The sequence below is a fragment of the Nymphaea colorata genome, chromosome 3, assembly GCF_008831285.2.
Source record: "Nymphaea colorata isolate Beijing-Zhang1983 chromosome 3, ASM883128v2, whole genome shotgun sequence".
In the NCBI taxonomy this organism is placed as follows: Eukaryota; Viridiplantae; Streptophyta; class Magnoliopsida; order Nymphaeales; family Nymphaeaceae; genus Nymphaea; species Nymphaea colorata.
The window spans coordinates 18,155,166-18,178,594 of record NC_045140.1 but is presented as its reverse complement, the minus strand read 5'-3'; the positions used below and the strand labels follow the sequence as shown (position 1 = coordinate 18,178,594).

Here is a 23,429-nt window from a genome sequence, read left to right as displayed (position 1 = left end):
AATCCCATTATTGGATACTGAGTAAAGTAAAACGCTGGACCATTTTGCAAGTACAAATTTTAGAGCTGCATATTTCTGTTGGTATGCGGGAACCTCAAGGTTTTCTCTAAGCAGCCACTTTTAAATTCATGCGCGTGACAATTCACCAAGTATGGATCAACTCTCTTAGAACATAGAAATTACGTTAAAGAAATCATGTTAGCTAGGGAAAAGATATGTCGAAGTTCAAAAACGCATTTCTTGCTTGAAGAATACCAGAAGCTTTTCCTTTCTTGGTACAAGTGTACCATTTCAGTTTTAGAATTATTTCTTTCACGAACATGGATTTTAATTACAAATGCCATGTAAATTTTGTAATATGAATCTATGATGTCATTATAATGGGAAAACTGAATTGAATCAGCCATACTATTGCTTCAGTGAAAAAAATTGGATGTAACTCAAATGATGCAAATCATAAACAAGAAGGTAAATCAGAAATGTGAAAGCAGTTAGAATTATTAAAAAATAGTGAAAAATAAATAGCATATGATGACACCTTTCTATGCATGCGAATAAAATTTATTTGCTACAAATTTGAATTGAATTGGCAGACTTTGACCACATTGCTGTAATCTTACAAACAACGAAGACATTTTTTGCCATTATCGGGTGAAGCAGTTGTTGTGCCCTCTGCATACCACAGGGCCCCGTCAAGCCTAGGCTGATAGTCGATCAAGTTCGAATTACACGACATTTTTGCAAATGAATTGGACGAGGTGTAGATCTGAATAATCTTAGCAGCAGCAGTAACATATCTTGAATACTATGGGAAACATGTCGTGTTTAATGGAATTTAGACCCTTTCCCCCCCTTGTTTCTGAATAGCGGCATCTGATTGCCCGATCTAAGATCCTCGTGATTTGAAGTCTATAGATTTAAGATCAAACCCTCCCCTTTACGTCTTAAATCAGACATTTTCTTTATACAAAAAGGTTAAAAAAAAAAAATCAAGTGTGAATCTTTAGCTTGTCTTAAAATATGATAAACTAAACATTTTACCATGAATTTCTTGTCACCCATGACGTCAGATCAAATGCCACCTTCGGTTTTGATGCGAACTAGGGGAACTCGCAATTGTGTAAGCCTTAATGCTTGAAATAATTTCTTATACATGATCCTACCCCTTTGCGTTTGTAGAGATCCGGTAGAACCATCCGGGGTGTCATCTGGTGATGTTAGTTCATCCGAACCGGCTTGGCGTACTTGGGCGTGTTGGGGAGAGGGTGAGACTGTGAGAGGGAGAGCAGAGGGGGCCTCCTTCAGCAGGAAGAAGTAGAAGACGCGGTAGAAGAACATGGAGTGTGCAGCAAAAGGAATGGGGACTCCCTGCACGGGGCCTGCAACGAGACGCTGCGGTGGTTGTGGAGCCGTCTCCTACTGTTCTTATTCTCACCAGGTTCCTTTCCTTTTCATCTTCTCTCTCTCTCTCTCTCTCCCCCACTCTCACGCATACACATGTACACCATAAACACAAGCACACGCTTCGATGGTTATAATTCATGTTCCTTTTTAGCGTAATGTATAGAGAAATTGTCTTAGGAGGTACTGGTGATCACCAACTCAGAAGGTTCGCAGAATCGTGTCCATCAGTTTGGTCACCCGTTCTTCTTTTATCGAGGAATTTGGCTCTGGCAGTGATTTGGGTGTACTGAAAATGGAGGGACAAGGTTCCTTACTTGGATGAGTTTGAAAGAGGAACTGCTGATGATACAAGGGGATAAAACTCTTTTTTTTTTTCCTAAGGTACGTTGATTATCAAACTATGTATTGGCAATTAAGTTTCCGAGAAAAGTAGATTATGTTTGATGCCGATGCCTGTTGGCGGTCTCGCAGCGATGGTTATGGCACTGCAAGCACGAGCACACATTCCCAAACATTCCTAAGTTTTGGTTAATTTTCTATTGCCCTACGAGAATAAATTAGCTACTGACTAATTCAGGAATAGTCTTCAAGGATTGCGTTCACTCGTGAAGAAGGTTCCAGTTTGTTAAGTTTGATAACCATGAACAGGTAATGGTTTTTTTCAGATTTGCATACAGGCCTCATCTGAGCCGTGAGGAATAAACGAAAACAGGCTTGAACTGAGAAAGAAGTGTAGTTTATGTTTCCAAGGGAAAAAAAGTTAACGTGCCTTTCTCAGTGACCATCTAAGTCATCCAAGGATCAGTGAACTTAATGGCTGTAGATAGAGGCTCCTTAGCATTTTGTCTACCCGGAACAGCATCTTGTTCCTTGAGGAGTGGAGAGGCGAACTGGTCAGGTTGCCATGTCTGGATCCTTTCTGTTGATGGTCACTCGGAGTCAGCCGGACATCTTGCGTGACTATTTGTGATTTAACCACACCAAGTGCTGTGTTGACTCTGCGCCTGTGTCTCAAATGCTAACATGGTTGCTAGATACCTCGTTGGCTAATCCATGTGAACAACTCTTTATTGCTGATGAAAGGTTTTTTCCCAGATTTCTCATTGGGACGAGCATAAAGAAGAATGTGGAAGACTCAAGAAACAAATGGAACACGTAGATGCATTGTGTGATTTCCCATTTACATTTTCTTCTGAAGTCACATCTCAGGTATGACTTTTTTTTTTTTGTTTATATCAAGATTCAGAAGGCATGAGTTCCACATTTAAACTTCTGTGTTGGGTGCTACCTTTTCATACTAAAGACTCTTTTGACCAGTCTTCTTTTTTGCTTCATCTTAACTCAAATGACAATGGATTCACTATTAAATTTCATATATCGGTGTTTTTTTAGGTGGCCAGCCAGGAGGTTACCAAGTGTTCTTTTTTGCAGTCCCAAGGCCTTCACAAAATAGGGATTTGGACATATGAGTGCCGATGTGAGCAGAGTGTAGCTTTATCTAACTTCTTAAGGTCTTTCTCTCTGTCTCTCTCTCATGTTTTATGCGTTCTTGTACATTCTTATATTCTTTCTTGAATACAAACATATATAATTGTAAAAGATCAATTTCATGCCTTCTGATGCATGCAGCTAGCAAGTGAGAGTGCACTGACATGCAAAAATATTCTCCTCCATTGATGTTTAGCTTTGAATGAGAATAGGCCAAACATTGCATTTTCTTTCTTTAGGTTTTCTGTATATGGTGGAAAGGCAGTTTTGGGTCCCTTCTTGTAGCTGAAGTTTTGAACTTTGGTGCCAAGTTTGCATGCTTGGATTCTGGATAAACCTGCTCAAATGAATATCCTGGTCCTTTTCCCTGAGTTTTTACATAATCTCTTTGAAATAAGTTTCCCTTTTATGTCTTCTGGCTTTGCCAAAGAGGATGTGATCACTGGTTAGATTTCTAGAGAAATTTTAATTACTGAAATTTCAAAATTGATTTTCATGAAGATAATTCTTTTTATTCCCTTTTGATCATGAAAATTATTTTGGAGAAGAATTTTTGAAAATAGCATCACTTTTTGACAATTCTGTTTGATTGAAAATGTTGATACATTTATCTTTTCTTGATAAATTGAAGTTAGTTCCATTTGTTAAAAAAGAAGTCCAGAACCATTCTGAGGTTTGAGAATATTGGGATTAAGAGTGAAAAATAATACAACTCCACTGCTGGCAAATCTTTCCTTCCCGAGGAAGTCATGTATGCATGAATTACTTGGATTTCATGTTTTGAAAACAATGTGAGTCTTCAAGTGTATTCCAAAAGGACAGGGAAGCATATTAAAAAAACTTGGAAGGTATTCAAGAATGTAGATATGTATTGTTCCTTAGTAATTTCTTCAAGAAATTGTTGTTATCGTTATTTTCATGGGATGGTGAAAATGACCACTTCCTGTAATATCTTGTGAGAGAAAACACTGAAAGTGCTTATCTTTATTCAGTGCTGCTTTTTTAACTTTAGAAAGATGCTGATATTTTCTCTGTGGAATTTCTAATGGCAATTGCGTGTGTATGTGGATGCAGGCATGCATTTGCAAATTGAAGCAAATATTTTGATATGCCTGTGCTTATGGTGACATTATTTTGCTAAAATCTCACTTGTAACATAGTAGATTACTAGAAAATCTTAAAATTTTTGTCGTACTGATTTTTATTTTTTTAAATACATTTAAGGAGTAAAGATCACTGGTATCTCCCAAAGGAATTATGCCCATGCACTGGTATTTCCCTTTTTCTTTTCTATTTAGTTCCTGATGTTTGTTTTTAGGATGACGTTATTTTGTCATTAACATGCAGAGCCTAGTAATGATTTGCCAAAGATTTTAAGCAGTTGGAAGGAATATTACAAGTGGAGGTCCCTTCCTTTGTGTTCCCCTGTGGCGCTGCTATTGCACTGGGTATCCGCTGCTAATTTTTTCTGCTACTGTACTTTGCTGAGTGTCTTATTTAAGTCACAAAGTTTCATTATCTTGTGTTTCATAATGCAGCCACTTAGCATATATTATGGAATCCAACTTGCTTCTCATGGAATTTCTCCTGGATCTAGTGGAGAGTTGCGGATACATTATCTAGGTATCCTCTTATTATCAAGTGTAAGACTATTTGGTGCAGATTTTACTTTTTTAGCATGCATGTTTCTTAAGGATCTTCACCCTTTCTTCATTATTATTATCGGGCTGTGGTCCTTAAAAAATTTTCACTCATTTAATTAAGGACCTGAAAAGGAGCTGCACCAACTTCCAGCTTTTGGGGAGCTACGTGTACTCTTTCCTGGAGTTCATGTCTTCATAGAACTAGTTGGACCTTCTATACCTCAAAATGGGTATATTACTGAAACCTTTCCTCAGAGACATCTCATATTGAGCTTGAAGTATGTTTCCAGCAAAAAATATGTTGATTATTGTGTGACTTTTCATTTAAGGTTATTCCCATTAGTTCTTTTTTAAATTGCATCATCCTCTTCATGGAGAAATATGTGCTTATTGTAAAGATTGATTCTTGTTTTCTTTGTTATCTTGTTATTTTTCTAGAGTGCTTTCTTTGTGATTTTATGATGTATTTATGGTGACTGTTAACATATCATATTCTTTTTGTCTTTCATAAGCTGGAGCCTGGGTTTTTGGTTTAGCCTATCCTTGGGCTAAAAAGGGTGGGTTCCAAGAAGAGTGTTACCGATATCGATCTTCCCCTTAACTCCTTTTGGCTAATGCGAGGGAGCAACCACCTATCAGCACATTGGTAGTCCCCTGGTTGGAAAAGCCTTTGGGTGTCCCTTGTCCTTAGGAAGTTTACCCAGCTTGACCTTATGCAAGGTACACTATACCTGGTTTTGGTAAAGGGAAACATGGGTTCAAATAAATAAAAATACATACAAATTGGCTTGGACCAGTTTCCCTGCAGCCTAAAATAAGAAAAATCTAAAATTCAAAATCAAACCTTCTGCATCCTGTTTTGAACTCGTGACACCCCTTCAATTGACATTCAGACAACTAGTGGAACCGTTGGAGCCATTTTTTCCCCAAAAGTTTATCTCTTAAAAATTCCTATTCACAGCTTAAATAGACAGTTACTCACCCATTATATCTTTGTTTCACATAGACTTATACATCTTTGGAAAGAGGGCCCTCAGTAACTCTGTAACTGGCCGTAGTTGGATGTGTTGATGGATGGTTTTGCTACATGGAGTGGTCTTTTCACTGTTCTTTAGTTTGATTTCAGTGTTTTATCTTCTTTATTCTCCATTAATTGTGTCTTATTTGACCTAGATATCTCCAAATTTATGTTAGATGAATGTATTTGGTTTCCTATGAATGTGGTCATTTCCATTTCTGAAAATATGAATGCATCAAAAACTAGCATCATTGTTTGGTAAAAGGAGATCATCTCATTGCATAGGGCTCTGTTGGAAATTCTTTCAGTAAAAACGATTGTTGTGCACCAATGTGCTTATAAATTTTTTGGCTCCTTTGTTTGCATTTGGAGTATCTGGACCACATTTTTGGTGGTAAGACTTGTCCAAATACATGACCGTTTTGGTGTGCTAGTATTTATAAATATTTCTAACTGATTCTAATCTCCACTGTCGTAGTTTTCTATAAAATATGAACGATAATGTTTTGATTTCTTATACATGTTTTGACGTTAGTGGGCATTGAATTTCTCTAATGTATTGTTTGCATTTTATAGAGATGGTGAGTGTGCTATTATCAGCGGGTATCCCAAGTGTCTTGATGAGGAATGCAAGTGCAAGTTCTTGGATGAGAATAAAGCCAATGATACAGACAACTACAAAGTAAATTTGCGACTTTGGCGAGGCTTTTATCATGACCGTTTCAGAGATATAGTGAAGGTTTAGCATGTCGTTTTAAAGTTTAGTCTTAAAGTTTTCAGTTTTGTCTAATTCATCTAAAACATGAAAACATCTGCCATTGTGTTTAGAAGCTTTCAACTATGTGACGGAAGTAGAGAAAATTAGAAATGTTGGACATTCCAATGGTTTTTACATGGTATATAACTACATATAGCATTATTGAATCATGTCAACATGTTAATTTTGTTTACTATTTTTTTGGGGAAAAAGACCTGGAGAATGAGAAATGAAGAACGATCAAGATATATACACATACTCAACAGGCTTAGCCTATCTCTATTCTCTAGATCAGAGGGAAGATATTGTGAAAAAAAATCATTATTTCTGTTCGTGTGTTTCTTCTAATCTGTTTAGTGAAGGCTTTACTTGTTGTAACTAATTCAAGTTTCTGGTGCCTTGGCAGAATGGTCTCCCTCATTATATTGTTGGTCCAAATGCGGGTATTGCAGCTTATGCCAGCTGGAAGCCAACAGTTGTATGTTCTCCTCTCTTGTTGTGTTCTGCAATTTCATCCGAATGGAAAAGTTATTGGTGTCTGTATAATTCATGAAGCATCATAGGCAGACATATTATCTGTATGTTGATAACAGAGGTTTTGAAATATTTTCTTTTCTTAATTTTATGATTTTCCTCATTCCTGATGATAATGTAATAGGATTTGTGAATTCATGGCTTTACATGTTTGTGCTTGCCTGTATAGATGCTTGTGGACATGCATCTTTTTTGTGTGTGTGTGCGCGTGCGTGCATGTTTGAGCAATAAGATTTTGGTATTTAGTTGCAACTAAGCAACAAGATTGGTCTAGCAAGTTTGTGATTTGTTGGCTGGTTTTAGCATGTCAATCTCTTTCTGGTGGAAAAGGTATTGATCTTGTTTGTAATGCTTCCTACTTAGCACAATCACTAGATTCCTTCATAAAGTCAAATGCCTTATCCATGCCATCTGAACTGAGATCTCTGCAGGAGTTAATAAGAAACTTGAATGTGCCCGCCATATTCTCTGATTATTCTGAAGAAGCAGCAAATCTTGCTGCACGTTGTGTAAGCACTGTAACTGGCCATTCATTATCACTGCCTGTATGTCTTTTCTACCTAGTGACTTTTCAGTTGATTTTGAGGGGCTGCAGTATTAATTTGTTTCTGAGCACTAACAATATGAGTGCATCTTGCAGATACAACTAAATCCATTTAGACAGCCATTCATGGTGGAGGATGCAGCTCTATGCGTTCCCTGTTTCTCCAATTGTTTTTTCTTTGGCATGTGACTTTTGCACCAAATGCTGGTGTCTTCATAAAGCATCTCCTTTTGCCAGATCCGGCAGAAAACCTACAGTTTCAATCCAACAGTCAGACATCTGCGGAGGATATAATTTTCATTGGCTTGCTAAAAGAAGCATTGGTTATCAGTTTTGAGTCCCATATCTATCAACTATTAATTGCGAGTTGCGACCAACACAAAGATGATACCCGTCTGGGAGCACTTGCTCAGATTCAGCTGATTTGCTATAATGAAAGAACCTCCTTTCCCTGCATAGTCAACATGTCTGCATGTGTATAAAGACGTTTCGTGATTCTAGCTGGGTGGTAGCCCCTCTTTTTATTGGAAACTACATGCAGAAATAGATTATGCAGCAGAATAAGTTCACATACTATAATAGAACACATTGAGAAGACTGGTTGTGCTAGAAGGATTACTCTTCACCACAAGGAGTCATGCATGTGTTGTACTTCACTGATGGATCTAATCCATGAGCATAGAATGCCTACTTGCTCATGGACACAAAAAGGATGAATTGTCATAACTATCCAGTTCATGATTATCAATTAGATGCATGACTGTGGCGTGATTTTCTGGTGGCTGGCGCCATATTGGAGATGCCGACATAGTTTTCAGTGGAATCCTGCAAAACAGCCTTGTCCAATTTTTTCTAAAGCACGGAATATGATATGAGCAGCCCACAGGAGCTTTTCATAATTTTCTGTACAACCTCTACCAGATCTCTGTGAACATTTTACTGACTGGATGGGAGTTCTCTTCATGGCTAATGTTATCATACATAACCTGGGTCTTTGTAACAATGATAATTATGATATCAGAGGTTTGAAGCCAGCAATTTTTTAACTTTGAGAGATTGGAAACACTACCGTGCCATGGAGTCGTTTGACAATATGCTGGATCAGAAAATAGTTTGACGACTTCAAATATTAGCGTCAAATACCATGCAATGATTGGCATCCGTGCACCTGCTCCACGTAAATGGTAGCAAGACCAGTCACAAGTTTCATCTTTTGGGAATATCTAATCTCTCCATAACTGCAAGATAGGCAATTTCCTGCTGTTGGGAAGGCCACATTTATTATTTTGTTAGTTTTTCCTAAGTTTATTTCTTGATTCACGTAATTATAACTGAGCTGGTGTTTTTATAGGGATTCTGTCTAGGACGTTAGACTTGAGCCGTTAAGTTGAAGGAAGTCGAAAATTTGATTACCTTATGCATATTTTTTCTGTAATCTAGCAGAGTGTTGCCTAATCTCATTTGGGAGGAGTCTGCCATGAGATGTTGGCATTAAGCTTTACGCCGTTGGATCGAAAAACTAATCATCTGAAATTTAAACATCAGATTTAGGATTTTGTATTTGCATGTTGAAAATCTTTTATGTGGAATTATCGTTTGCTTTTAATGTGATGCAATCCTGGTGTTTCAAAATTGATGCTGCACCCTACAGACCACCATGGTCTTGTCTTTACAAGTATCGTTGGACTCGGCTCTATCTGTTGTCTGGGTGACTTAAGTACTTGGTCACACTTGAATACCTTTTGCATTGAAACTGATCGAAGTACTTAATTTTTCTTTATTTAACTTGTTACTAACTCAGTTTATATTTTGTTTTTGAGAGTTATTGGTCATTAACATGTTTTGTTTTTATTTATAATTTGTATTACTTGTTCATTTAAATGTTGCTTTTGTTTTGAACTTTTTGTGATATTTTGTGCATATATATACATATATGCCCTGGTGTGCCGGGGTACCCACATCTTCTACAATTGTCATGCCTGTACCTGTATCTCCATACCCAACGCCATACTCACACCATGTGACTTAGATGGCCACAACCCAAGCTAGGAGGAATGCCTGTGTTCCACAGCCAAACATGTTTCAAACGGACCATTTGGCATGAACCAAGCAAAATATTTCTATACAATAAGCTAAACATAACGTTTTGATTATAAAATATGCTCGACATCCCTTCCATAATATTTTACTGGTCCATTTTACTCATGTAGGAGTCCCAAATTCAGTAACCTTACATGCACTAAAACTTAAATGTCCCAAAGAATCATCTCAAGAATAAAAAAACTGCAATTTGATCCATGGCGAGACAAAAAAGATCGTAGGACTAAGTCAGAATCATCATAATATCTAACATAGCCACTAATTGAAGTTGCACTGTCAGATTAACCATGCAGATGTGATTATATTCTGTACAAATCGGAGAATCATTCCTTGTATTATGTCTCTAGTATGTGTTTGGAGTTATCGAAGAATTTGACAGTTGGTGGTTGGGTTAGAAAAGGAGAAAGAGGAAAGAATTGAAGTTCTACAATAAGTTCTTATTTAAATGCTAAGGAGAATTTGACAAAGAGCTTCCTATTGACCATAAGGGGCGTTTGATGTGCACCAAACAAAGTCATTTGCAATGTTTATCCTGAAAATTCAAAATCGTTTCCAGGCACATCAAAAGCGCTTTCGTTTTATCCCGCAACTAGAATGAATTCGGGAAAAGTAAAACTGGACGAAGTATGACTCAGAATGGTTAAACTACTTTGCGTGATTTTTCTTTTTGGGGTGGTTAGCCATTGGGGCATTCATCCTTCGCGCTTCTTTGCCTGCCTACAGTATTTAATTATTTATAGACTGACACCACATTTCCGACTGCTACGCGTCCTGCTTTGGGTTATTTCCTATCTTTTAAATTCAAAAGTTGATTCATAATCATTTACAACTATATAAAACGATGCCTATGTAGAGTCATAAAGGCGAAACAAGGCTTATTTTTTCGCAGTGCATTGGTCTTATCTGCAAATAAGTTACATCATTCAAATAATTGAGAAAACATAGTGGTGTTAGTGTATGTAAATCTCATAAGAAAAGAAAAAGAGTATGCAATGACATCCCAGAAAAAGGGCCTAGCCAAAAGCTTCTTTGGATCACATTCAGAATTGCATCGATTCGAAGTTAAGCAGTCTGATGCGGTCGGCTATGAAAACAAATACTTTGAAGAATCACCTGATTTACGTACTATTTCAGGATCACACAAAAACCAGGGCCTCCCTCGCTCTCACGGAGCCTCCTGGGTTTCTCGCGACACTCACCCAGGCTGCGGTCACGGAGTAGTTCCCTCCTCCTTCCGTCTTCAGCTTCAAATCTCTCCGTTTCTTCCGGACGCCTCATCTTGCATTCTGTGGTACAGTGGTGATGAGGCCCACAAGAACCATCATCAATGACTGCTGCTTCATCTCGCACCGTAAGAATCTCTCTTCTTCGTTGGTCGGACGCTCCTGTCATTTTTCTTCTTCTCTTGGCGACCTCTCCGCAATCAACTCCAGGGAAGCTCAGTTTATGGGCGTCGACCATCATCTCAGGTCCCTCTGCAGACCCAGTTTCCGGTTCCAGGAAGCGATTGGCCTCTTCGATGCTGCGATATCTTCTGCTTCAAATCCCTCGGTTATTACTGCCAACATTCTTCTCGACGCGTTGATGAAATCGTACAAATATGAAACCGCGGTGTTGGTGTACAGGAAGATGGCCGGAGCATCAATTTCGCCGGACTACGTGACCATGAACTCGATTCTTGCTTGTTTCTGCAACACCCACAAACCCGAACTCGCGTTCGGTGTACTGGGCTTGACTTTGAAACATGGGTATGAGATTAAGGTTCATTCGGTGAACATTTTGGTCAAATGCTTGTTCAAGGAGCGGCGGGACTCGAAGGCTATGGAGTTGTTTAGGGACATGGGCAGGGCGGGAATTTGTTGCGATGTTATAACTTATAATATTGTTATGAATGGTATGTGTAAATTGATGAAATTGGACGATGCATTCGGGTTGTTAATGGAAATGGAGAACCATAGTTGTCGTCCTAATATTGCTAGTTATACAATTCTGATGAATGGTCTTTGTAAAAATGGCAGAGTCGATGAAGCTCTAGGTTTGCTAGAAGAGATGTGCGGGAAAGGCCTCAATCCAGACGTCTTCGTGTACAGTTTGCTCATTAATGGTCTCTGTGACAAGGGAGATGTTCAGAAGGCCATGGAACTGTTCAGCGAGATGCACGTAAAAAGGATATCTGCTAATGTGGTGACATATACAAGTTTGATCCATGGTCTGTGTAAGCTTGGCGATTGGAAGAGTGCGATTGAAATGTATGATAGTATGGTTAGTCAGGATCTCAAACCTGACGTTATTACGTATACAGGACTTATTGATGGGCTTTGCAAACATGGAAGACTTGATAAAGCCACAGACATGTTCGATAAGATGTTGCAGAAAGCAGTGGAACCTAGTGTAGTGACATATAATATTTTAATTAATGGGCTCTGTAAGGAAGGTCGTGCGGCTGATGCTATTGGGCTTCTCAAGAGAATGATTGATAAAGGAAAAGATCCTGATGTAGTGACGTATAACACATTAATACTTGGACTTTGTGACGCAAACAAAGTTGATGAAGCAAAGGAACTCTTTGAGAAAGTTCTTCAAGCAAGGCTCGAAGGGGGCTCATCTGTTAAGCCGGATGCAGTGACCTGTAATACGCTGATCCATGGCTTGTGCAAAGAAGGTCGTATCTACGAAGCTATGGAAATCTTCCATACGATGGTTAGATGGAAACTCCAGAATGTTATGACTTTTAACTTGTTGATTGATGGGTTGTACAAGTTAGGCTGCATGGAGGAGGCAGCAAAGCTTCAACAAGACATGACTGACATGGGATTCAAGCCAAATGATGTTACTTACAGTGTCATGATAGATGGATTATGCAAAAATAGAAAAGTAGGCACAGCTAAAAGGCTCTTCGAGGAAATGCAGGATCAGGGTCACAGTCCTACGCTGTTTGACTATAACATAATGCTGTCAGCTTTGTGTAAGGGGCATCATTTCCAGGAAGCCATGGGTTTATATTACAAAATGAACTGTGGAAGCTGCAAGCCTGATGTCGTATCTTTCAATGCGCTGATAGATGGTGCACGTATAGAAAGGGACCTTCAAGCTGCAGAAGAGTTGCTACGAGACATGATCGAAATGGGTTTGGTCCCTGATAGTGTAACTTACTCGATCTTAATAAACTGGTATGCGAAAGCTGGGAAGTTAGATGAAGCCACTGCGCTGTTTGAGAACATGCTTTCCAAGGGCTATGTTCCAGACGTAGTTACATACGATTCTCTCGTCAAGGGTTTCGGAATATTGGGTGAAACGAAGAAAATTATTGATCTACTCCATCAGATGGCAGCAAGGGACGTTGTTCTGGATGTCAAAATGTATGCGACTGTCTTGAATTATATTTGCAAAGATGCTGAATATGCCAATTTCAAGGACATGATACCTATCTTTGCCAAGAAAAGCTCTACTGTTTCATGCAAGGATTTGCTAGCAAAGCTTCACCATTCTGGCGAGCTGCAAAATACCGCAGTCCCTTGAATTAGATAGTAGTAGTTTCAAACCTACAGCTGCAACATTGATTACTCAAAATAGCACTTTTTCGTGCTTTGTGCACCTTGTAAGTATTTTTCTTGCAATTGTGGTTTATGAAAACTGCACCATCATTGCGTTTGACAATAGTATACCTTGGCAAACGTCCTTTCAGGAAACTTCTGAAAATCAGGGACTCTCCTGAAGTGTGTTTGCGCCTGCTTGTTACTATTCATCAGAAGATTGGCAAGAATCTTGTTGAAGGCCTTATCAATGTGGAATTGAGAGAAGGGGATAACTAGTTTCAGTATGGTACAGATTAGAAGTTAAGAACTTAACAATGTTGGGAGATTTGGCTTAGAAGCTGGAAAGGTATTTGATCATTTCATGACCTTGGGTTAAATCCTCCGGAGATTGCTCAGGTACTTGTTTGCCTTAAATTTGCATATGCATAGGATAGAGTACTTGTTGCTCTTAAATCTTGAATTAACTGTTGAACCTTCTTGAGCTGCATCTGAATAATTGATGTTTGTTGGATTAGGTTTGCACAAAAAGGCCCTTCTTGTCATATCTAAGCTTTGAGGGATCCAGATACGCAAGGAAGTAAAACACCCAAAAGTTAGATTGGTCTTTTCTTCTTTGATGCTGCTTTAGGTCAAAATGTCTGAATGCCGGGTAGTTGAAACTGAAGATTTCTAAACCCTGGGTGGTTGGTGATAGAAATGTAGCACCAATATCTGTAACCCGAAAACAGCACTCACGCAGGAAGATAGAGAGAGAGAGAGAGAGAGAGAGAGAGAGAGAATGAAAACAAGAAGAAACTGAGGAGAAGAAGCCGTAGCCAAAATGGTTTGCACGGCCTCTATTTATAATTTCATTTTCAGAATTCTAAGAGTCTCCAATCGTAGAATCCTAGGAGATTTCACAAGCTCCAAGGACATTAATTACATCATAGAAACCTAAGAGACTTCATATATTACAAGGATATTAACTACAACATAGAATCCTAGGAGACTTCCCATATAACAAGGATATTAACTATAACATAGAATCCTAGGAGACTCTTCACATGTTACAAGGACATTAAATATTTTAACACATTCTACAAGGAGGTGGAATCCTAAGAGACTCCTCTTCAACGTGCTGGTGAAGGATTTATATTTTAACACCCTCCCTCAAGTTGTGCATGGTTTTGCACCATGTACAACTTGCCTTTTAGAAACCAGAATCGTTCCTTTGTTAATCCTTTTGTAAATAAGTCTGCAACTTGTTCATCTGTACGAACATAAATAGGCTGAATTTCATTGTCTTCCACCTTTTGTCTAACAAAGTGTTGATCAATCTCAATGTGCTTTGTTCGACCATGTTGTACGGGATTAAAGGCAATGTTAATAGCGCTTTGATTATCGCACATTAACATTGATGTTTTAATCTTTTCTCCAATGTCTTCTAGCAAATGTCTAACCCATGTAACTTCAGCAGTACCTGCAGCCATGCATCTGTATTCAGCTTCAGTGCTGGATCTTGCTACTGCCTTTTGCTTTCGACAACTCCAAGACACAAGATTACGTCCAATGAAAATACAAAAACCAGAAATGGACTTTCTTTGATCGGGATCTCCAGCCTAATCTGCATCTGTGAATGTCATAAGTTGATGTCCAGTAGTTATATTTTCACTCTTACCATAAACTAAGCCATCTCCTGCTGTCCCTTTAAGATATCTTAATATTCTTTTGACAGCATCCATGTGAGTATCTCTAGGTGCATGCATAAATTGGGATACTTGATTCACATCATATATAATATCTGGTCTAGTAAATGTAAGATATTGAAGTGCCCCAACAATACTTCGATATTGCGTAGGATCTTCATATAACTCCCCATCTTGAGCACTTAGTCTTTGATTTAGAACACTAGGAGTTCCAACAGGCTTACAATCAGACATACCTGACTTTTTCAACAAATCCAACGTGTATTTCTGTTGTGTCAATGTGAGGCGATTATTGTGCCTATCAATCTCCACTCCAAGAAAGAATCGTAAATCACCAAGCTCTTTCATTTTGAAGTTTTGCATCATCAAAACTTTAGCTTCTTCTATGTGTTTTTCTGAATTGCCTGTGATAACAATATCATCAACATATATAAGAAGTAAAGTAAATATGTTTTCCTTTCGATAAATGAAAAGAGAGTGATCTAGAGGACATCTCCGAAAACCACATTCTTGAATCTTGCAAGAGAAACTGTCAAACCACGAACGTGAGGCCTGTTTAAGTCCATAAATAGATTTTCTTAGTTTGCAAACCCATGCATGAGAGTCTCCTTTCGTGTATCCTGGAGGTTGTTCCATATATACTTCCTCCCTTAAATCACCATGAAGAAAAGCATTCTTCACGTCCATTTGATGTAGTCTCCATCCATATTCAACTGCCAATGATATAATCACGCGAATTGTTCCCATTTTGATCACAGGGCTGAATGTCTCATCATAATCTTCTCCATATTGTTGTGTAAACCCTTTTGCTACTAACCTTGCTTTGTGTCTTTCTATGCTGCCGTCAGGTTTGTATTTAATTTTGTATACCCATTTGGAGCCCACTACGTTCTTTTCGTGTGGCCTCGAAACGATCTCCCATGTTCCACATTCATGCAAGGCATCCATTTTTTCTTTCATAGCCTTTCTCCAATGATGTGATTTTGATGCTTCATCAAATGAAGTAGGTTCTTCCTCCTTGCCAACTTTTGCCATGAATAACTGAAAATCAAGTGATAAAGAATCATAGCTAACCCACCTGTGAATGGGATGACGAATGCGTTGGGATCTTCTAAGGTGGGGCATGTTGTCTTCTTCACTGTGAGCATCTCTGTCCCTTAGTCGTCGACTGTAGATAAGACCCGAATACCGATGTGCATCGTTGCTCTGTTCATTATTGTTTTCGTGATGACTTAATGACTGTGTTGGATCTTCTTGATTTTCACTTTGAGCCATATCCGACGGTTGTATTGCTCTCTCTGAATCTTCACTTTGAGGCACATCATTTTCTATAACAGGATCTGCATTGAATAACTGTGTACTGGTCCAGGGATCATAAGATTCAATGGTCATAGGCATTTCATTTGTATTATCAAAACTATGTTCATCAAAAATGACATTTCTTGAAGTTTTGATACGTTTAGTTGTTGGATCATAGCATCGAAAACCTTTATATTCATCAGCATATCCAACGAATCTACATTGAATAGCTTTGTCTTGAAACTTGTTCCTCAAGGCAGCATCAACGTGAACATAGCATACACAACCAAAAACCTTCAAGTTCTTGTAATCAGGTTGTTTGCCTAAGAGTGTAAAATATGGCGATTTAGACATCAAGAGTGTCATAGGCAAACAATTTATTATGTATACAGCAGTATGGAAGGCTTCAGTCCACAAGGAAATGGGCACATTAGTATCATGCATCATGCTCATGGCGCTTTCAACTATATGTCGATGTTTCCGCTCAACTACACCATTTTGTTGTGGTGTGTAAGGGCAGGAAATTTGTCTAGTTATCCCTTTTTCACGTAGAAATTCAATAAAATCAAGCGAGGAATATTCTCCCCCTCCATCACATTGAAAATGCACCACATTGGATGAAAATTTAGTTTGAATCATGGCATAGAAGTTTCGAAATATGTGAGGTACTTCTGATTTGTGTTTCATGAAGTAAATCCAGGTGAAACGTGAGTAAGAGTCAATGAATAAGACATAATATCTTGACCCAGACATGGAATCAATAGGGGCTGGCCCCCATACATCAGAAAAAATAGTTTCAAAAGGTTTGGAAGCCCTTTGATTTATATTATGGAAAGGTAAAACATGACTCTTACAAAGTCCACAACTTGAACATTTTTTGACACTTGAAGTAAGAGGTAAACTTGATCTTGGAATGAGACTATCTGTGACAAGTTTTTCAATGAAATGTCGACCACAGTGTCCTAGCCGACTATGCCACAAATCAGACTCCAAAAATTGGTTAGGGCCCCTTACTTTTGATTGAAAATGGCAAGACCTTGGCACTGATGACGCATTATGAGAAAGAGAAAATGTCTTCAATCCTATATCAAAAGTGGATGAATCCTTGGGTAGACATTCCTTGAGGACGTACATATTCCCTTGACGCTCCCCTCTAGCGAACATTTTCTTTGTTTGGAGGTCCTTGACATAGACAGAAGAAGGTGTGAATTCAACAGAAGAGCTTGTATCATCAATGAGTTTAGAAATGGATATGATGTTCTTTTTGATATTGGGAGCAAGAACAACATTAGACAGTGATAGAGACGAGGATGACAATGGAATATGTGCATTTCCAATATGTGTAATAGGATGAGATTTTCCATCACCTGTTATAATGCAACTTCTACCGTAATGAGGGGATAAGTTAGTCAATTTACCTGCATTTCCTGTCACATGGGTAGCTGCACCTGAATCCAAGAACCATTCTCCCTGCTCATTTTGCTTTATAGTCATCTTTGAGAATGCGGCCATCAATAGCTGTTGCATATCTTCAGCGGTGGATTTAGAACTTTGTCCTCCTTGTTTATAATCATGTCTTACCCCTTTGTTTTTATTTTGAGGATTAAACCAACATTGTGCCTTCATGTGTCCTTTCTTGTTGCACTGAAAACAAATTGGTATTTTTCTTGAAGTATCCAAAGGAGACATACCTTGGTTATGTGGTGTTGGTAGAATGCCACGACCACTATGGTTGGAGTTCCCATGGCTCTTACCAAACTTTACATTCATAGCCAACACATTTTGGGAGTTCCCTTGATCAGTCCTTTCAATGACTCTTTTCATATTCATTTCATGTTGGAGAAGTTTACCTTGTAGTTCGTTGAAGGAAGGCAGAACAGGAAGGACCTCAAAAGCTGTAATAAAAGCATGATAATCATGCCTAAGTCCATTCAAGGTTTGCTGCACCTTTTCCTTATCAGAAATGTTATTCCCTGAGGCAGCAAGTTGGTCTGCGACGGCCTTAATACGCCCCAAATAATCCATGATAGACGTTGAACCTTTGCTCAAATTCTGAAATTCTTTCTTTAAGTACATAATTCGAGCTTCTGATATTTGGGAAAAGGTATCAGCAAGGGTTTCCCATAATTCTTCTGCAGTACAATCATCAGAAACTGAAAGTAACACTTGTTGAGATAAAGTGGACAAAATATACGCAACCAGACTTTGATCACGTCTCATCCACATAGCATGTTCAGGATTGTTGTCTTCATGAACAGCAATAACTTCTCCTGCCTCATTTTTTATTTCCTGTAAGACGGATATTGGTGGAGCCTTTGTTGAACCATCGAGATGTCCAAAGAGGCCTTGACTTCTTATGAAAGGCATGATTTGCCTTTTCCAGATCAGATAATTCTCATGGTTGAGTTTTTCGGTAATAAGGTGAGGAAGAAAACTTGAGGACATGCCAGAATGCGAAAGGTTTTCCATGACAGCAGAAAGGAATGGTATATAGGTAGAAGATGAGAGGGAAAGAAGACACGATATAACAAGATGTGTCCTTGGTAAGCAAGAAGAAAAAGGAACAAGAATTGCGCAAGAGAAAAGTAAATTCAGGATAGAGACAAGATGAGAAAAGAGTTCTAACCAGATCAGACCTGTTTGGGCATTTCGTTTGGTAGAGATAACGTAACCTGGCGCTCTGATACCATGATAGAAATGTAGCACCAATATCTGTAACCCGAAAACAGCACTCACGCAGGAAGATAGAGAGAGAGAGAGAGAGAGAGAGAGAGAGAGAATGAAAACAAGAAGAAACTGAGGAGAAGAAGCCGTAGCCAAAATGGTTTGCACGGCCTCTATTTATAATTTCATTTTCAGAATTCTAAGAGTCTCCAATCGTAGAATCCTAGGAGATTTCACAAGCTCCAAGGACATTAATTACATCATAGAAACCTAAGAGACTTCACATATTACAAGGATATTAACTACAACATAGAATCCTAGGAGACTTCCCATATAACAAGGATATTAACTATAACATAGAATCCTAGGAGACTCTTCACATGTTACAAAGACATTAAATATTTTAACACATTCTACAAGGAGGTGGAATCCTAAGAGACTCCTCTTCAACGTGCTGGTGAAAGATTTATATTTTAACAGTTGGAACTGGATCTCTGATGAAAAAGAAAATTCCAAGAGCACAATTGTTTGACTCTGGCAGTTCCTCAGATGAAGAGTAGCTGGTGAGCTATCTTTTTTACCAAGATATGAAGCGCTTCATGGGTATTACATGCATACCTGGTCCTGGATTGGATGGTAAGATGCTGGATGGGACTAAGAAATAGCATCACCATGAGTATTGCTTCTGGCTGGAGGAGATGAGATTAATTGTATGTCTCCAATATATCATTTGTAACATGATTTTTTCTATTCCTGTTACTTTTGCATATGGGTGCTTCTTGCTGTAACAGTTCTTTTTTTCAACTATAACTACAGCAGCCCAATGGTAAACTAAATTGTTCCAGAATTTTTGCTTTGTAATAATCAAGCAGCAGAATGCTTTTTATGAGATTGTTAGTCCAGGGCCCAGGCCATCAAACACATCACTCACCTGGAAACTGGAATAATTGTTCTAGCTCGTCCTCACATAGAGTAATTTGGTGGATTAATTTTAAAAGTAATTCCAGGCCATAAAATGGACCCTATTGGCCATTTAATGGGTGAGAAAAACACTGCTACTCTGGTAATTTTTTCAAAAAATTAAAAAAATGCACCTTACCTATCATGCACAGAATTATTATTATGGAATTGTGGAATGATTCTGGAATAAGGATTCCGGAAAATAGTTTCCTGCTGGGGTTCTGACTTTGCCCCTTAGAGCATCACCTCCTGCCTTCACGCCAGACCTTCACTCCTATCCCATAGGTGAAGGCTTCGATCATCCTGCACAGGTGATGATGGCTTCACACTTGTCTCGCAGCTTGTCATGACAGCCTTCCATCTTCGCAGGAGGCATCTCTTCTCTCACAGAACACAGAGGTTTTGTGCTGTTTGATCAGCGGCCTCCCACTTTCTCTCCCCTTCTCTTCTGTCGTAGTATGAAAAAGCTCTCTTCTGCAGCTTCTAATGTTTTTTTATTTCAATGAAGCTTAGGTTCTTCAGCATTGCATGACTTAAATAATTTATTTGAGGTCTTGGTTTTGATGTTTTCACTTTTGACATACTTCCAGATTGACAAGCTGAAAAAGGTTCATTCTCATAGGTCATTCGAGAAAGCATTACTGGCATGATCGGTTCAACAAATGCATATCTATCTTTGATCACATCCAGACTTTTGTTTCTCCAAGTATAGGAGTCATAACGGTCATGCTTAATATGTTTGCTGAAGCTAAAGGTCTATTTGAATGAACTAAAATGCTTACTGCCTGTTCTCCTGCATCCTTGGTGATTCTGCTACTGTTTGTCCTGATTCACACTCGTACAGTTCTATGTTAGAGCCTTCTGCTGCTGCATATCAATGGGAATATTTTGTATATGTGTATAAGGAGCTGATACTCTATGGCTTCCCATTAGATCAGCAAAAACATGCACATATGCTTGTGGAGGCATCCAGAGCTGGAAGGTGAAGTACTTTGGCAATTTCTCTTAGGAGTTCCTTTGCTTGGGTTTAGAACTTTAGATGAGAAAAGATAGTGGAAAATGACATTGAATTTATGCATGACGAATCTTCTCCTTGGAAGCAGTGTCCTCAGATAGTGTGTAGGTCTCTTAGTTGTTTGAGATTTTTAGCATATCCTCACCATCGATGAAGCTTTTCTTAGATAAAATTTTTAGAGTGCTTACCGGTTGTATTCTTCCCTTAAACTGGGTTTCCAGTTCCAAGTATATTTAATTCCAGCGAGGACGTTATGGTGTTTTCTCCTTTATTTGAGCACTTTATCACATACAAAACACTGGATTTTGTGCTGAAACAGAACATGAAACTTTCAACTGCTCCTTATGCTTCTGATTGTGCAGTATGCACCCATAGGTGCATGCACATGACCAAAGACTTTCGAAACCTCTCAATTTTGCTTCAGGGATGCTCTCTTAGACCTTTGTTATAGGCACTTGGTAAAAATGCCGCTGTCCCCAGTAGACTCTGGCTACTGAATTGCATGCCCTTATGCATAGTCACACGCTCACACACAGAGGAAAAAGGGGAAAAACTGGTAGATGGCTTTGTCATGTTTTTTTATTCTTCGTTAATCCTTGGTGATGTACATCAAATAATTGGAAACTGAAATGATGATAAATTACATGTATTTTCTGCAACTTATTCCGTTATCATATTTGTTACTTGTGGTATATGCAGTGGCATTTATTGGAAAATCCGTTTTGACATGCTGTTGGAGGCAGGAGAAATCCCTTGCCAGTCGCTTTTCATGGAAATGATACAGTCAGAACGTAGCTCGACTTGAGTTTGAACGAGCCAGCGCTCTACTCAAAAGCATGGGGCATGATTTACTTCATGTCAATGACAGACAGTGGATAGATCTATTTAGAAGAACGAGTTGCGGATCGGTAAAGACAAAAATATGGAAGTTGTTCTTGTCATCACAATACAATGCCCGATGCCCTATCTCGAGACTGTTAAAAGCCTTGTCATTGTCTTTCCCCAATGCGTAATTTTTTCTTCCGTCTACTCTAAAATAATGCATCTCTCGTTCAAAGTGAAACCTTGATTTCAAGGTCGGAGAGCCACCATGCTCTTGTAACTGTCACTTTAACCAGTTCCGCTGATAAAGTTAGGCAAAGCTGTTCTGGTCAAATTGTTGGTGAGTTGGATATTCACACAAGCAACAATGTGAAAAATGCCATCTTCATGTCCAAGTGAAATAATGTCATCTTATTTGAAAAATTCATCAAAGGGCCTCATATTTTCACAGTTTAATCGTGCGGCTGGTGCCTTACCATGGCTTGCCTCAGCAACCTTTCTAGACACGCTTCTAGACAACAAGCTCGGTTTTCAGCAACATACGCACCTTCTGATTCATGTTCAACAGTTTCTTCATTAATGCTAATCAATGGCCAACATGTAAGACATATATGGGTTCGTTAATGCAAATCATATGTGTCAAATTGCGAAGAAGATGAAATCTTACTGCTGCAACTACAAAGCAGAGCTCAGAAAAGTCACCGAAACAGAGACTGAGGTGCCAGGCTCAGAGATTTGAGTCAGAGGAGGAACCCATCGTTCTTTTCTCATTCCTTGAAGATCTCCCTCCTGAAATGAGGCTTTCCATGCAGATCAGTCCTTTTCCATTGGGCAATTCAGCAAAATGGTTTGGTCTTCCTGTGTTGAGCAGATCCTTTCCATCGATTGGAAAGCTTCTTCTAGGGATATTGAATACTGGACTAATTTTGATCTTCACTGTGGACCATGGCCTTCAAGTGACAGGTTTGACGTTCTCATTCACACCCTCACGCTTTCCATAGACTCCAAGAAGATTACGGGTGCCATGATCAGTAAAGGCAGGAATGATCCAGAACAGGCTATTTACAACCTTAATGCGGATGACCTTCTCCTTCCTGAGATGGTTGCACTACCGCACTGTCTCTCTAACATACATGTTTCAAACGTCCGCATTGGTGTCGTCTCCAACAATAAGAGGTGAAGCAGGCAATGTCGTAGAGCTCTTGAGGGTCGAAACGCCTCTCTCTCGCACTTCCCAAATATCCTTGACAGGGCACAGTTTCTCTCTTTTTCGGATGACAACATTCCTCAGCTCATCTTTCCGATGCGTGGAGCTGTACAATAGCATCCCCAAGTGGGAGGCCGTAAATTTTGTGTGTTCCTCACTGTAAGTGTCTTAGGGTACACTCATTTTGTCTTCCTGAATGTATTTTGCGAATCCTTACTACATCTCTGATTCTTCTCCATCGTACGTTGACGTATATGAGGACTGCAGCCAAAAATCTTGGATCCTGCCAAGCAGGATCGGATATTGATTTGGTTTTCAAAATTCAGTTCGACCTGAATCCAGATCCACATTTAGTGGATTATTTGGAACGTACAGACCTACCCACTTGGATCCACATGCTTCGCACCTAACTCTAGGACGGATGGGTTCAACCACATTGGTGCTGTCCAAAATGAAACCAAATCATAGATGTCTAAGCTTATGGAAAGCCTAAACCGAAAGTGGACAAACAATATCGGGTCATCTCTCACTTTTCCTTTCTCCGTGCCGCAAATTTGCTCACGGTCAATCTAACTGCAATATCAGAACTATATTTGATGGGACTAAAGAAAATACTTTGCTTTGCAATATATCATCTTAATAAAGCTTTATCACTAAGATCATCTCCTTGTTATCATGCTTTTATTGGCAATAACTTCAGATTTTAATTTCTACATGAAGCTTATTAAAAGTGAGAGATTTTGTGGGTCCCCA

The 23,429-nt window shown here is 38.9% G+C and overlaps 2 protein-coding genes and 1 pseudogene across 7 annotated transcripts; all 3 read left to right on the top strand.

The window, feature by feature from the left end:
- The first annotated feature begins 1,164 nt into the window (after nucleotides 1–1,164).
- Nucleotides 1,165–8,889, top strand: LOC116251223 (uncharacterized). Of its 4 annotated transcripts, none has more exons than XM_050077060.1 (11): nucleotides 1,165–1,438; nucleotides 2,500–2,613; nucleotides 2,797–2,915; nucleotides 4,117–4,163; nucleotides 4,240–4,340; nucleotides 4,431–4,515; nucleotides 4,657–4,765; nucleotides 6,130–6,292; nucleotides 6,717–6,788; nucleotides 7,276–7,353; nucleotides 7,485–8,889. In XM_050077060.1, exons 1-11 carry the CDS (start codon nucleotides 1,337–1,339, stop codon nucleotides 7,575–7,577), a joined length of 1,083 nt encoding a protein of 360 aa, XP_049933017.1. In that variant the 5' UTR covers nucleotides 1,165–1,336; the 3' UTR covers nucleotides 7,578–8,889. The 4 variants fall into 4 exon arrangements, with proteins under 4 accessions (XP_049933017.1, XP_031481224.1, XP_031481225.1 ...); XM_031625364.2 differs by having other exon boundaries at nucleotides 1,166–1,438; nucleotides 2,836–2,915; nucleotides 7,276–7,389; XM_031625365.2 differs by having other exon boundaries at nucleotides 1,166–1,438; nucleotides 6,130–6,235; nucleotides 7,276–7,389.
- Nucleotides 8,890–10,496: 1,607 nt separating this feature from the next.
- Nucleotides 10,497–21,482, top strand: LOC116251158 (pentatricopeptide repeat-containing protein At4g28010-like). 3 transcript variants are annotated; one of them, XM_031625260.2, is made up of 3 exons: nucleotides 10,497–13,086; nucleotides 13,174–13,420; nucleotides 21,347–21,482. In XM_031625260.2, exon 1 carries the CDS (start codon nucleotides 10,791–10,793, stop codon nucleotides 13,005–13,007), a length of 2,217 nt encoding a protein of 738 aa, XP_031481120.1. In that variant the 5' UTR covers nucleotides 10,497–10,790; the 3' UTR covers nucleotides 13,008–13,086; nucleotides 13,174–13,420; nucleotides 21,347–21,482. The 3 variants fall into 3 exon arrangements, with proteins under 3 accessions (XP_031481120.1, XP_031481118.1, XP_031481119.1); XM_031625258.2 differs by lacking the exon at nucleotides 21,347–21,482 and adding an exon at nucleotides 20,223–20,485; XM_031625259.2 differs by lacking the exon at nucleotides 21,347–21,482 and adding an exon at nucleotides 13,540–15,105.
- On the top strand, nucleotides 19,688–21,864 carry LOC126409910 (pentatricopeptide repeat-containing protein At5g67570, chloroplastic-like; annotated as a pseudogene).
- The last annotated feature ends 1,565 nt before the right edge of the window (nucleotides 21,865–23,429 follow it).